Source organism: Echinops telfairi, unplaced genomic scaffold (assembly GCF_000313985.2).
Source record: "Echinops telfairi isolate 266 unplaced genomic scaffold, ASM31398v2 ScPeMD7_18;HRSCAF=68, whole genome shotgun sequence".
Classification (NCBI taxonomy): Eukaryota; Metazoa; Chordata; class Mammalia; order Afrosoricida; family Tenrecidae; genus Echinops; species Echinops telfairi.
Genome location: NW_022103915.1, coordinates 40947843 through 40963702, shown reverse-complemented (window position 1 = coordinate 40963702; position 15860 = coordinate 40947843). Strand labels below are relative to the sequence as shown.

The window sequence follows — 15860 nt, the reverse complement described above, 5'->3', positions numbered from 1 at the left end:
CCCCAAATCTCACCTCCCAGCACCGTGCGGGAGGAGAGTGTTTGAACTTTTAAGCCCCACGGATGTGGAGGAAACTGAGGCACTGCAATCTTTTTAGTCGTCAAAATAGCCTTTTCAGATTCTAATTTTAGCTGTGGGTTATCATTGATGTTCTCAGGGTGGCCTTTTGTTTGTTATGGCACACACATGAAAAGTGTGTGTGGCACATGTTATGGCACACACATGGAAAGTGTGTGTGGCACATGTTATGGCACACACATGAAAAGTAGTGTGTGTGGCACAGTTGTTGAATGTGTTGGCTAAATAGGCTCTTCATAGAGCGGCGTCAGTACGAAGTCATTCACGTAGCACACAGCGAGCACCTGCCTAAGGCGGCCACTTGACAGGCATTTGGTGCACGCCCAGGTGTGGCCGTGACCACCAGCAGTTTGGGCGCAGTCTCAGCTCCCCAAAAGGAAAACCCATGTCCGTTAAATACACTTTAAAAAGTCACAAAGGAAAAACCAGCAGTCTGCAGTGTAAGTTTAAAGCTGTATACATTAAAGCAATCAGATATCTAACCGACAGAAAGGTTTCGTTTTGTTGAAGGGGACTGTGTGTAGCAGAAGCCACAGATACAGGTAAATAGACAAAGACCCGGGTTGATGGCAGTGACTAGAGGAGCTCCGAAGGCCGGGAGGGACTCCTCCTGGAAGGAAGTGCGACTGTGGACGTCATTTGGGCAGCTGGCATCCTCCTTACCCAAGTCGGCAAACCAAAGTAACCGCTCAGATGCCATTAGCACTTCCATTACTGAGACGGCATTTCTCAGTGATGGATGTTGGAGGCAGTACATTAACATTTCAAATTCGGCTGGAGACTATATACAATGTCAGAGCCATCTGGGAGTGTAGTTTGTCAGCATCAACCAAAAGCTTAAAAAATGTTTATTCCCCGAAATGGAATAATTCCCCTCCATGGATCTGTTTGAAGGAGATAATCCTAAACATGGTGAGAATATTCAAAAAGATGTTCGTTGCATTATTTCTTATAATTGCAAAGAACTGGGAACAACCTTGGAAGTAAGTAACAGAAGATCCCGTCCAGCCCCATTGTACCTCTGTGGATGTGTCTCCTGTAAGGCAACTGTGCTTACAGGTGGAGGAAAAGGGAGAGACAGGTAATGCAGGCGGTGCAGCTGTGCTAATGAACGTGAACCCAGAGCAGTGGTTCTCAACCTGGGGGTCGCAACCCTTTTGGGGGTCGAACAACCCTTTCACAGGGGTTGCCCGATTCATAACAGTAGCAAAATGACAGTGATAAAGCAGTGACAAAAATATTGTTATGGTTGGGGGGGTCACCACAACATGAGGAACTGTATGAAAGGGTCACGGCATGAGGGACGTGGAGAACCACTGACCCAGAGTGAGCATGAGATGAGAGACATGGTTGCCCTCTTTCGCCGCTGGGTCTCGGTTCCTATGTGAGCATCTTTCCGGGCCACGAGATTCAGGTGTTGAAGATGGGTGTTTAGCTGTCCGCTGCAGTGTCAGCCAGCCGCTGCTGTGCCCCATCTAGTGCTCAGCCCAACAAATAGCCATCACTTTTGTCCAAGGCTTTTTAATTGCTTCCAATGTCATGAAATCAGAGCAGACCTGGATTTATAAAATGCGAGTCTTCCAGAACCAGCCCCGGGACGGAAGCGTTGGGGGTTAAAGACCTGCGAGGGGAGACTTGGCAGACGGAAGAGGCCCTTTCCAGAGCCTGATGAGGGCGCGTGGGGTATTTGGATGGTTGCCAGGACCAGGGAGCAGTGTGGGTGGCCACTTGGAGCTGGGCACGGTTGTTTCTGACTCTGTCAGGAGATTTTGTTGCTAAGTAACTCTCAGACCGCCCTCTTTTGCTAAGAAGGAGATTTACTCTGTAGCGATACATTGTATTACAATTTATACACTGTATGACTTTGTTTATCATGTACTAAAGGATTATAGACCCATCTATATGCAATTTTTGCTCTTTGCCTGTTATGATGCAGTTCTCTTGTTTGTCCCCTTACTGAAATAAACACATTGTTGTTGAGTCAATTCCAACTCGTAGCGACCTTGTGGGACAGAGAACTACGGTACCCCATAGAGATTCCAATGTATGGGAGCTGGCCGCCACATCTCTCTCTCACAGGGCAGCTAATGTGTTCAAACCACTGACATTTCCATTAGCAGCCAAGTCTACAGCCACCAGTCAGGGGGTCCCTGTGTTCTTGAATATCTGTGGCTGTTTGGATAATGAGGTGCAGATTATGTAACAGGTTAGACAAGTGGCAGCTATAGGATTAAATGTAAACATCATAATTATGACTATATAGAAATTTTGAAACCTAGAAGGAAGAAAAATGAGCCTTTGCTATTTATACAACGTTTGATGTTTGTAGCCTAGGTATTAAAGTTTAAAAGTGAGCAAGTACTTCGTGCACACTTATTTCTGTATACTTACATATGTATCAATATTTAAATCTCCATGTAAATGCTTCTGTTCACATCTTCCCATTGGAACTGCCCGCAGAATTCTGACCATCCTGATTGAACAAACCTAGTCTAGTGGGGTCAGAATGGCCAAATTTGGGTTGCTCTGTCCCTAAGGTGTTCACCGGCTAATTTTCACAAGTGGACCCACTGGAACGTGCTGGCCCCGGACAGCCCTGTTGGTATGTGGCACACTGGTGGCATAGCTTGCAGCATCCTAAGAGCACATAAGCCGCCACAGTGGGACAAACGGACAGACAGGAGGATAGTTTTTGCAGCAAACAGGAAGGTGGCCCAGAACCAGTCAGTATCACAGCCTGTGACCCCTCGGGCACTAGGAGTCCGTCGTCTCTCCTGCAGAGTCCCCGCATACTGCAAGGGCCTCAGAAAGGTCGAAGGAAACTTATCTTTTCATTCCTTTTTTTTTTTTATGAACTTTTAGAAGCCCTCTCATGTGATGCAGAAGGGCAACTACTAGTAATGCTACTTAGGAAAACTTTTTTCCCCTAATAAGTAAATCATTTAATTGGGGCTCTTATAGCTCTTACAACGATCCATACATCCATTGTATCAAGCACATTGTACAGGTGTTGGCCTTCATCATTTTCAAAGTACTTTCTTTTCTGCTTGAGCCCTTGGTGTCAGCCCCCTTTTCCCTCACCCTCCATCCCTCCCACCCTCATGGACCCCTGATAAATGATAAATGATTATTATTTTCATATCTCACACCCCCCACTGTCTCCCTTTGTCCACGTTATTGTTGTTCGTCCCCCTTGGGGATGGGATTGTGCGTCATTGTAGTTGGTTCCCCCCTACCCTCAGGAAAACTTTTTGAGTCAAGAGAAGAGTTGGAGAATACCCTTCCAAGAGAGACTGAATCAGGCTGCGAGCATTAGGAGAAGACAGGGGCCACGTTCCCATCACTGGAGGCTGAGCGGTGCGTTCCTGAGTGTTGCTGGAGGAGATGTCTGAGGAAGCCCAGAGTGCAGAGCCAGGGGACCAGTGACACAGGCCACCCTGGAGATGGGAGCCGAGCTGGGTGGCAAGTTCACTGCTGCCACAGATGGGGTGCCCAACCAAGCGTGTGGGGGTACACTTCAAGGAAAACAAGGGCGCCACATGAAACTGTTGTTCTCTGATGCATGCCACAGTTCCGGAGAAAGGGCATGCGATGTCATATTGGTGTCTTGAATATGGTTTTCAGGAAGAGAGGGCAGCCTTGACTGGCTCTGTCTGGGCATGAAGGACCCAGAAGGCGCTGGTCCGTGACGTGCCCTCCGTGTTTGCCTCCCCACAGGCGACCCGGCCCTCAGCATGAGCCAGTGGATGTTCCACCAGCAGGCCCTGCAAGAGTACATCCTCATGTGCTGCCAGTGTCCCACGGGGGGGCTGCTGGACAAGCCCGGCAAGTGAGTGCATGGGGAGAGGGCCCCGGGGGGAAAGGCCGGAACCCCCTCCAGCTGCCCAGAGCTAGCCTTGTACAGGAAGGGCCCCCCAGTTGCGGTGTCCCTGGTGAATGCCACAGGCCTGGCACCTCCTTTACCGACACCCCCTTTCTCCAGTTAAGTCAACGCTGGGTATTTGGGTGGTTAGCTTTTCTTCCTCCTTTCTTTTTTTTTTTTTAAACCAAACGGATTTAAATAGAACAAGATAAGGGAGGTTTCAAGCCCCTGAGTGTCATAAACAGATTGTAATCACCACAGCTGCCAGAGAGCACACACCCCATGCCCCTTCTCTGGGCCAAGACCGGTCCCCAGCACCTTATCAGGAAGAATCTGCCCATGTCTAGGCAGATTGGCTTTTTCTCTGGAGAAGTCTTTTGCTACAGTGCTGGTCTCAGAGAGCAGTGCCGCTCAGCCCTTCCCAAAAGACAGCTGGAGAGACCAACTCTCATGTTACAGTTCCCGGGCCTGGGCAGGGCTGGAGGGGGTGCTGCTGGGAAACTGGTGGCAAGGCGGAACCGGGTGTGCGGCCGGCCTCAGTGTCCCAGGCTGTGCCCCAGGCCCCAGGAGCAGAGGGGCCCCGTTCAGAGCCACCCTGTCCTTGCAGGTCACGTGACTTCTACCACACCTGCTACTGCCTGAGCGGCTTATCCATAGCCCAGCACTTTGGCAGTGGCGCCATGCTACATGACGTGGTCCTGGGTGTCCCCGAGAACGCTCTGGTAAGATGATGTGAGGGGGTTGGGAGGGGGCTCTCAACACTCCTCCTTCATGGCCCTCAGGGCAGGGGCCACCGTGGGTCCGTGGACCAGCTGTGTGTGGACAGGCTGGCCAGCCTGCAGTCCCCGTGCCCTCCCACTGTGCAGCCCACTCGTGAGCATGAGCAGCAGGCCTTCTTCCTTGCTCTGTGAGCCAGGCCTCTCTGGGTCAGGGACCAGGCTGGGGCCAGTCTGTGAGAGGGGTCATTCTAGAGTGTGGGTCCGGCCCACCTCTTACAGGGTCCCCTCTGAGGAAACCAGCGTTTCCCCTTCTTGGCGGCATGCAGGCCCAGGATAGCACCCACCGACTTATCTCCTCGAGGTCTCTGCAGAGTGCCGTCTCTTCAGAGAAGCTATAGCAGACAGACACCTCTGTTCTGCCACACAGCCGCGCCCGCTACCCCGCACAGCCCTCAGTGCAGCCAGTTTGCTGTCCGCCTCCCCCTGAGGGCAGCATGTTCACACCGAATTCCGTTCTAGAACCTTCTGGTGAGTGGGGGACTCATCGGCTGTGCTTACTGGGCCTGAGACAGGAGTCCAAGTGAGACTGCCTGCAGGGATCACACAGTGAGTGGGCCGAGGCCGGTAATCACACACGAGGGTGTGTAATTTTAGCATAACATAGCTTCGTATGGGAAGTTCCCCTGGCCCCCCACCCCATCCCCTGCTCTCAGTCTGCGTCTGCATTAGATGCGTAGGTTAGAGACTATCTGTCTGGTAGATTTGAGAACAAGCCTGGAAGCCATCCAGGCCTGGGATCTTGGGGAGCAGTGGGGTGTGGGGGGGAAATGAAATAGTGGAATTAAGAATGAATTCATGTGACTTTTCCTGTAGGTTGTCAGATCTCCCTTCCTGAGTCCCTCTTGACCATTTAGCTTCCTCTGCAACACTCAGATCATTGAATTGTCACATTTTGCTATAAAGTTGCTCATAGTTTCACCTCGTACTTTTATTAATCTCTCCTATAAATACTCGTGTGTCCTCTTCCCAGCGTGGGAGAGGCCTATAGATCCTGGCCTATGATTATACTCTGACTCAGACCTAAGGATTCTTCTGGGTTTCCGTGATAAGGGCAAGAAAGTCAAGAATTTAAACATAGCTTGGCACCTTTCCTGCATGTGAGGGCTAGGGTCCTTTCCTGTCTTGATTATGAACGTGAATACATTTTCATTGTCTTCAGTAATTAGAATGTAGACACAAGTTTAAGGGGCGAGGGGGCAGAGATGCCACGTCATTGTTGATATTTTGGTATATGTCTGTTCATATACATCACATCTATATGAATAAGAACCACCAACCATAAGGCTAATTTTCAAAATAAGATAACCCTATCCCATCATGTGACAGCAGACACCGGGAGCACCTTCATTTCTACCCTACCTCTTGAGAGTTGGGTCTCCACAGTGTGGGACTCTGTCCTTCAAGCCCTGCCTAGTGGGCAAGCCCAGCCTCCCTGCTGCTCATTGCCCCTGGGGGGGGCTCCCAGGCTTTCTCGGTTACACGTGAAGAGGGACGTGCATCCTGCGGGGGCTGGCAGAGGGCCTGGCACCACTAAGCTTCCACTGTTTCCAGGACACACCACCCCCTGTCCTGTACCATCGATGAGGCCCCAAAGAGGTCCCCAAGGTCCCCTAGTCATTAGGACCTCAGTGAATATGCACGATGTGGGCCTTTTTGCATAACACGAATCCAATCTCTGAATATACGTGAGCCTCCCACCCCCATCTTTCTTGCAGGTAGTTTGCAGGTGAGGGTCTGGGGAAGCCCTGTTTGCCCAGCTAGTTTGGAGAGCAAATGTCCAGCTTGATTGCCTGGGTTATTTTCACAAGCCTGAGTCCAATAGCCAAGCCAAGTTCATTGCCCATATCGACGAGCACACTCTTTAAAAATAAGTTAGGGATCATATCGAACAGGCTATTTTTCTCGGTGTGTTAGAAGCATCTGCCCATATTATAAGAAATCATGCTTCTTAATAGCTGGATAACATGACTTGGTGTTTCATATAATAAAATATGTATTTTAGCAACTGCCTGGTACAGGTTGTTAGAACCTATGGGTCTGACATGATAAACATGTGCGGATGTCCTGATGGTTTCGTATCCTCAGTGCCTCTGGGGTGAAAGGGAGAGGGGTCCCCCACAAATCATCACAGGTGCAGTAGGCGCAGTTGTACAGCGATAATAAGTAAGGATTGTAGTAAAGTCATAGAGAGCATGAGAGTTAGAGGAGAGATTGGAATAAATGGAGTCAGACACAATTCATGGTAGCATTGCTCACCTCAGCCCCGCTTGATGGTCCTCGTGGGGGGAACCCAGCCACGAGAGCAGGAGCAGCCTCGGGGATCGAGAACCGGGGAGCCTCTCTTCTTTATTGCTAACCACGCATTCTCTCACTTTAGGGGGACATGATTATAGAATCACACATCACAGGAAGGGGCAGTACAATAGGCATACACATTGTAGGAAGTGGATCTATGATAGGCATAAGCGTAACAGGAAGGGGATGAGCTAGGGGTGTGCCCATAGGAATGGGAAGGTCTAGGGTCATACATGTGGCAAGATAAGGGGACCCTAGATTCATGATGGCAGCCTAACCTTGGTCATCCTTGGGCGGGTTTGACCTCTGGTGTCTCCTACAAGGAAACAGACAACTACTCTCCTTATCAGAAGGGAGTGGGCCCTACTTGTAAGATAAACAGTGGTGTCTGCTTGGTCTAGACAGCTGATAACTCTCAGGGAGATTGACCTCCAATCCACTCCTGATGACCTCCAAGTGTACAGTCATTCTCAAGCAGCGAAGTCTGGCATATATTTGGGGGAGACAGCTTGAGAGAAATCCTTCTGTTTCCCACAAGCGCCTGAGAGTGTGCAGAGGGAGGGATCCAAGGATGCTGGAGGGTTACTTGACGCCTCTCCTTCCCCTTGCAGCGGCCCACTCACCCAGTGTACAACGTCGGGCCTGATAAGGTGATCCAGGCCACCATGCACTTTCTGCAGAAACCCGTCCCCGGCTTCAAGGAAGAGAGGGACGAAGCCACAGCAGAGCCGGCCACCAACTAGAGGACAAGGGTCCCCGGCTCTGTGCCAGCCACCACCCCAGCCAGACCAAGCTGAGGCTGTCAGCAGTATCTAGTACATTCTGTGCTGCACAAGCCTCAGCCACTCGGGAGCTGCAGCTCTCTGGTCCTTTCTCGTCAACAAAACCAAACCATTGGCTCTGGGTGTGGAGAACACGGTGGCATGGCTGCTTGATTCTGCCTGTACCTGTCAAGCCAAAAATCTCTCAGCTCCTGCGACACCCAACCCTGGCTCTGGCCTGGCCAGGCTCTAGTTGGGGACAAGTGTATGTGGAGCGGCCCTTCCCACCAGCTCCCCAGCCCGGACAGTCTGCTGAGCTGTGAGCATGACAGCAGCCAGGGCCACCGCTGCAGGTCCAGCCTGCATGTCACCGTGAAGCTGCCTGGCCAGGTGCCCTCCCAGGGGCTGGAAAGAAGACTTCTCCAGAAAAACAAACAAACAATGCTGGTGGGATTCCCCAAGGAGGCACCCACCACCCTCTGCTTTTCTCCGTTACCAACTGGCCAAGAGGGACCTGCATGAGCCGGAGCCCCCCTCCCGGGCCCCAGGACGAGCCCTGCCTCTGTCCAGGGCCACCATGGTGCATTGGCCAGAGTCGCTTCAGCCTAGCCCGGGGAACTAATGATGCGTGAATGTCAGCTCTCCCTATCATGTGCTAGGAACCTCTCACGCCTCAAGGCCGCAGCGGCAGCCCGTGACCCTCCCGTCTGCCTCTAGCCTCCTCAGAGACAGTCAGCGTTTCTCACCCGAGTAGTAACACTACTAAGGCTTCCACCTTCATTTCCAACTCAGGATTTCTTCACGTCCTGCCCACCACTGGCTCACAGAATCAAACCCAGCGGCTTAGCCGGCCGGCCGCTGCCAGGCCTGCTGGGACTGACTGCTGGTGGGAGCGAGAGCCACCACGGGGTGCGTTCACTCCCTGCAGTGCCTCTGCAGCCGCCCACGCTGCGCCCCCCTCGGCCAGTGGAGAGAGCGTCGAACTGGCCAACTGGTAGCTGCTGCGGTGACAGCGAGCGCCCCACCACCGACCTTCCTTCGTGTGAGCAGCCCTGGGCTCCAGGTGGCCGGAGCACAGAGAAGCAGCTTACCGGGCCCTCCTCAAAGACCCAGCCAGTCGCTGCCTCCAATCCCCTCCTGCTTTGGCGTCTTGGGCTGTGTATTACCTCCTTGAAATAATAAACGGACAACATTTTCTATGATAGCTCTTGCTGTTCCTTCAGGATGCCGGATGCTGGAAGGTACTGAAGGTTCCTCCGTGGCTGCCAGTCTCCTGCAGGCTGACTTCAGGCCAGGCCTGTGCTGATTACAGGAGCTCTGACCGCCTCTCACTCCAGTGGAGGTTGCAAACCACCTTCAAAAACCTAACTCACTGCTAGAGTCACCTGGGACCCATGGCGACCCTATAAGACTGAGTGGAACGGCCCCTGTGGGTTCCCGAGACTGTCGGAGTAGAAAGCCCATCTTTCTCCCTCCCTCGGAGCGGCTAGGGCTTCGAACTCTAGACCTTGTTGGCAGCCCACCGCGTGACTCACTCTGTCACCAGGGTTCCTTGCAGTGGGATGCCAGAGCCTGAAAAGGAGTGGGAAAGCGGGGTCCCCGGGTCTCACCCTCGCTCTCTCCTCTCGCTGCTTTTCAGGCCTTCTCTTTAGCACTGATGCTTAAGCAAGTTGACCATAACGTGTCTTCATGGTACTTTTCTTCATATGTCTTTTGCTTGGGGTTTATTGAGCTTTTTTGGATCTGTGGGTTTATTGTTTCCAATAAATATGGGAAATGGTGTTTGCCAGTTCAAATATCCTGTCCCATCTCCTATAGGGATTCCATCTCTGTTTCTCGCTCTCTTGCTCTGTTTCTCTGATGCCCCTCCTGACCCCCTCCCAAGAGCAGGGAAGGTGTTCCGCAGCCCCAGGGCAGACACTCGGCCCTGCGTGGGTGGACAGACGGATGTCTGCACAGAGGCAGGGGGTGCTGTCACAAGGACAGACTGGAATCCCACGATCAGTCTCTTTCCTCCTCTCCCAAGGGTGGCCAAGAAGGTGTGGACTCTGGCTTGCCCCTTCGGGAGGGGAGAAAAGAAAGTGGCCACGACAGATGTCAGGCATCCACCAATTGCAACCCTTGGCTGGAAGTCCTGCCTCCTGGACTGTTACTCTTTTCACAAAGGCTTGGGCTGCAAAGCAACACATTGAAGTGCCTCCTTCCTGGCTTCACTGTAACAAAAGACAAAACCCTTTCAGACAACACCAGGAGCCTCCAGGTACTGAGACTAACTGCAGTTGTCATTGCTGTGATTAGGAACAGAAGAGACCCCCTCAGTGTGTTGGTTTCGCACCCAGGAAGGGGGATTGAGCTGGGCTTAAAGGCTGGGTAACATTTGGTGAAGGCTGAGACGAGGGAGGCGCAGACTGAATGAATTCCTATCCCAGTGGAGTTGACACTGGCAAGTCCTTGAGTTTCCCTTCCCGCTCCCAATGGGGTCTCAGGGGGTTCCCAATAAATTTTCTGAGGGATTTAATCAGGCAGCTCCTTAAACAGGAGACATGTAGCATTCAAGATGGGTTCCCGCAAATATGTATTTTCCCACATTGCTAAATCCAAACTACAGCATCTACATCCAGATGGGCCTAAGCCCACCTCAAATCCATCCCCTTTGGGTGCTGTATAAAGTGGGAAGTCTGCCAGGCCCGGCTGGAAGGGAGTCTCATGGATAAACTGCCAACTCAGACCATCACACCTGCAACGAGAGTCCTAACCCAGCGTTGGGAGCCCCCGTGGGAGCGAGATACCGGCCAGCTCCACAGCTGGGCTCAACACCAGGGAGAGTTGAATGGCCTTTCTCCAGTGCTGTTTTGCCCAGCACGTGCTGCAGTTCCTTGTCTTGGGAATGACAACTTGCCCTATGTTTTATACATAGCGGGAAATTGAAGGGGTTAAGACACTGTGACAGCTGACAAGAAACCTGACCCAGACTGGCTTCAAGTCAAGAGGAAATAAGTTGACTTTGAAACAGAGAAGTCCAGGGATTGGGGTGACCATGCCAAGTGGTTTCAGTGGGTGTCTCTCTCTCTCCATCTCTCCCCAATACTCCTCCACATTAACCTCAACCTCAGGGTCTGTGTAGTTGCAAATTGGCAGTGGCAGTAGCTAGCTACAGCCCCTCCATGCTGGTGGGTTCTGTGTTAGGCTGGGTTGACTAGAAAAACAAATCCAGACACACTTGTGTATAAGAAGGAACCTTATCTCACGAAGTAATTGTATGTCAGGAAAATATCCCAGCCCAGTTCAACTCAAAGTCCTCCAGTCTGACACTAGTCCATAGTCCCTGTTCAGATTCATGAAGCCACCTGCAAAGATACAGGAACATCACTAGATGGTGGGTGCAAGTCTTGTGGGTCCAGTGGCGGTGGACACGTCTCCAGGGCCCACGCAGGTCTCAATCTGGCTCATCAACGGGAAGGTGGAGGCAGAGAGAGAGAAGGGAGACTCATAGGACCCTCTTTAAGAGGAGGTCCCGCCCACAAGGAGGCACCATCAGGCTGTGACCCGATTGACAGGCTTGACTCCACCCCTACACATCAAGTTGACATGAAATTACGTAACAACACAAGTTCAAGTTTAGCAGAGAGCAGTAGCTGGCATGGCTCCAGTCTTCCATCCCCACGAGAACCACTGTATCCATCAAGTCCAGTGCCTTTCCAGGAAGCAGCGGCAGTGGTTAGGCAAAGACAGTGCACTGGTTGGCATAAATCTTAGTTCCCTGCTTTGCTTGCACTGGGAAGTGAGGCCCCATCAGAAGCACACAATCTTAAGAATGAGGGAAGAGGGAAGCACCAGATGAAAACGGACAGCAGTTGCCCAACGGGGGAAATGGGCACCAAGGAGGCAAATTGCCACTCTAGTGTGTCTCTTTTCAGTTGGCATTTAATACATACACTGTGTTTCAATCACATCATACAGGATGTATGACTGCTATCGTCATCAGTTTCCAGCCATGCTTTTCTACTCTCTGTGACCTGGGACTTGGACAATCATTCCTAGAGAAGCCAGCACCGACACACTCCGAGAACATGGCCAGGGCCCGGATCACACCGCTTCCGAGGTCCTTCTGCCTCAGGATGTTTCAGTTCTACGGGTTCTTTTGAATCCGATTTACTATTACTTTGCAGCCGGAAGCATCCACGAGCAAACACCTAAGCCCAGCTTAGCCTCGAGGCCCAGGGCGTCCTTCCTTACCTGTCACCTGAAGCCCCCTGCTCGCTCGTGCCACGGCCACCCCACAGTAACCCGTAAGAGAATCCCCCTGTTCTGCCAGACTCTCCTCCTCGGCCCTGACTCAACCTCACGAGGTGGGTGAGGCAGGCGTATTATCTGCATTTTACAACTGGAGAAACAGGTCGGAGGGCTTAACCGAAGGCTCAGTGGCTATGACGTGGTGGCGTCTGAACCTGGGCCTGTACCCGCCTCTGAACCCCCGGACTACAGGCCTTCAATGTTGAGGTGACAGGGGCGGCACTCTTGGGGGCTGGGGAGGCGGGCACAGCAGGGAAACACGCTTAGGGGGTCTCCAGGGCTGGATGACAGGCCCAGGATACCTGCCTCCATTGTCCGCTGGGAAGCAAATGGCAGGGCAGGACCATTCACCCTCCAACTGACCCTCCATTCTGCCAAGAGGCACAGAGTGACTCCGGCTGCCCCGTGCACATCGCCCAGGTGCACAGTGTGAGGCCGGCGTGACTCGGGCACCAGTGCCCTGGTGAGTCAGTCTTCCCCGCCCTGATGGCAGCCAGCTTTCAACCCGCCCGGCACGCCTAGCCGGTCCCTGGACGTCCTCTCGCTCGCCCTTCCCTGCAGTGGCTCATGTTGCCTCTGCCATTCACAGCTGGCACACGAGGCCCAGAGGACCCGGGCAGATGGCCCAGGCCGCCTCCCTCCCACTTAGCTGTCCCACACAGCAAAACCAGGCAGGGCCCGGACGCAGGGCCCATGACTGGAGCCCAGCTTAGTGGAGAGGGTTCCCTTGCCCGCTGCTCCCCTTGCAAAAACACAGCCCCCAGTCCAAAACAGAACAGCAGCAGCAGCAATTGTAATAAAAACACAGCCGCACTCCGGTCCTCGACCGCATCCGTACGCGACATAATCGGATTTCGATGCGAAACGTCTAGAACATTTTGAGTCGGAATCCGACCCGATGCAGGTGATTTTTGTAAACAAAAGCAGTTCGTGTTTCGGTCACTCGGCGTTAATTGGCGTTGTTAGGACGCGTTGTTGAAACCTTTTGCAGCTGTGTTCCAAGTGTTTTGCTATCATTTTCTTAGTTTTTGTGGCTTTTTGTACTGTTTTTAGATAAAAACATGGGTCCTAAGAAAGGGTTTTTTGAAAAGAATCATGATAAGGAACTGGTTAACCGGGCTATGGATATTTTTGATAATAATTTGATAAACCCTTTTAGAAAACAGTTCAGGAAACGCCAAGCACAGACCACAGTCAACAGGTTGTTTTTCAGAGAGAGCCAGCCAGGTCCTCGTGAAAAAAAGGCAAAGAAGGGAAAACTGCTGCAAAGCAGCTGCCAGTTGATGTGGTGGAAGGGGAGTCTCCGTCCCAACATGACTCGCTCTCCCTCCTCCCCGCACCCGTCCACAGATCCAGATCCTCCTCCTCCGTCTCAAGGTACGGGCCATACTGTAGTTGCTAAACCGTTTAAGATGCTGTGTCTCTTATTTAAATTCTATTATTTAACTCTGAACTTATGTACTTTGAAATGTCTGTGTAATGTTTTGTATCAAAAGGCCAGGTTAGGGCCTGGTGGTCGAGAATGGATTAATTATTTTCTGTTGTTTTTTTATGGGAAAATGGATTCAGAACTTGACAGCATCACATCTCGACGGATTAGCGTCGAGGTCTGGGGTTCTACTGTAACGTTTTTTGGGGGGTCAGAAGGTTGAGTGCTTTTGCTTATTTTTTATTGCGCAATGCCAAAAGTTTACAGAGAAAAGTACTTCACCATTGGATAATGTGTACTAAAGTGGCCCGTGCAGGACGTTGGCTGCAATTGCCATTTCCACCCTAGATTTCCTCTTTTCTTGTGTCTTCGTTTTCTACCCCTTACTGCCTTCTCATCTTTGTTTTTGGTAAAAGGGAAGTTTGTCCTTTGGGTCTTATACAACTGATTGTTCTAAGGAGTGCGCTTCTCGCAAGAGTTACTGCTTATATTCCGGGCCTGCCTAGTGCGTGGCTGAAGGGTGGTCTTACGGAATGGCCTCACTTCCAAGTCAGAAAGATGTATTAGGATCGTAGTCCTGGGGCTCTTCCATTCTCTTGTCAGAATAGAAAGTCGGGTGGTTTTTGTGAATTTGATTTTCTTTTACAGTCTGTTGTGGTCAGCAGTGGGTAAGTGGGCACCATCTATCTAGTTCTGGGCTCAGGGTTGGGTAGGCCATGGTTCCTATGGCTCTAATACTCCTTTGGACTCATTGGCCCCTCGGATCTTTGGCTTTGTTTTCTCCTTTGTTCTGCACGGGAAGAGTCTAATAGTTGTATCTTAGATGTCGCTCACAAGCATTTAAAACCCCAGGCCCTACTCCCCAAAGGAGGATGCGGAACTCGATTGTGCCACTTGATGTAGATGTCTCCTGGGTCGATGGCCCTTCAGCTTCGAGCTGAGGAACTTGGTCTGTAGGAAAAGGCTCCATACTGTGCTCCTAATGTGTTCTGTTGTTTCTGTTCATACACCTGTATTGATACACAGGTATTAATACATACCTGCTGCCATGGATGTAGATAATAATCAATTTTTAAGGAAATCTTTCCCTTTAGAATAGTTGTACTTGGACACAAATTTACAAGGATGGAGTTTCCATAACCCCTCGGACCCATCTCCCCGGTTGTGAACTGGCTGCACTGTGAAACATGTCGCAACAGTGTAGCCACGTGGATGCATTCTGGTCACTAAAGTGCATCTTTTCAGATTGCTTTACGTGTTGTTTTTTCTTCGTGTTTTCTTCTGGTCTAGGATCCTGCCCAACATACCACTTTGCATTTAGTTGCCATATCTCCGCAGGCTTCCCTTGACTACGAGTTTCTCTCTGCTGTTGTTGGCCTTGACATGTGTCAGAAGGACTAGTTTTGTAGGCTTCCCTCTGCGAGAATGTGATGTTTTTCTAGTGATTAGCCTGGGGTTACAGTTGGGGCGAAGACGACACATGGGCAAAGAGCCCTTCTCAGCGCACCGCGGGGGACAGAGTGGCCTCGGGCCTCAGAGATGCTTAGCAGAGGGACGTGTATGTGTGTGTGTGTGTGTAGCGTGTTTGCATGTGTGTCTTTTTCCTTCTTTTCCAGACTCGTTTTGGAGGGAAGCCCACCCTTGAGAAGTTAGGCTCCACATCCTTGAGGTGGGACTATCAGCAGATATGATTTTTAATACTTCTGTTTTACTTTTTGAGCACAGGTTCACTTTCAATAATTAGAATGCATTAAAATTTTGGACAGTTTTATTGACATATAATTCACCTACCATACATTTTTATGGTTTAAATATATTAAAAAGAGTTGTGCAATTACCACGACAATCAATTTTAGAACATTTTATTCTTGTACTCATTAATAGGTCCCATCCCAGCTCAACATCCTCGGCCATAACCCTAAGAAACTGTTAATCCGAGGGAGTGGTGGAGCAGAGGCGGGGTGAGCTGATACCAACGGCTCAAGTAGAAAGAAAAAAGGTTTTGAAAATGATGATGGCTAAGTGGAGAACAAATGTTTTGAGAATGAGGGCAATGAATGTACAAATGTGCTTTACACAATTGATGTATGTGTGGATTGTGGTAAGAGTTGTATATGCCCCTAATAAAATGATTTAAATAAAATAAAAGAAGTGCAACCCCCGCCCCGAAACGAAAATGATGATGGCAACATATGTACAAATGCGCTCGACACATGCATGGATGGATGGATTGTGATAAGAGCTATAAGAGCCCCCAATAAAATGTTTAAAGAAAAAACAAGAAACTATTAATCCAAATATTGACTCTATAGATTTACCTATCCTGGATTGCATATGAAGAAAAACATACCAACCCCCCCCCC

General features: G+C 50.8%; 1 protein-coding gene across 1 annotated transcript in view; it reads left to right on the top strand.

Moving 5' to 3' along the window:
• Nucleotides 1-9590, top strand: part of LOC101646635 (protein farnesyltransferase subunit beta) — an 80609-nt gene extending 71019 nt beyond the window's left edge. Inside the window, exons 10-12 of the mRNA XM_004698654.2 lie at nt 3796-3907; nt 4548-4662; nt 7626-9590. Coding sequence (XP_004698711.1) covers nt 3796-3907; nt 4548-4662; nt 7626-7757 — 359 coding nt within the window. The 3' untranslated portion in view covers nt 7758-9590. The remainder of the gene's footprint in view (nt 1-3795; nt 3908-4547; nt 4663-7625) is intronic.
• The last annotated feature ends 6270 nt before the right edge of the window (nt 9591-15860 follow it).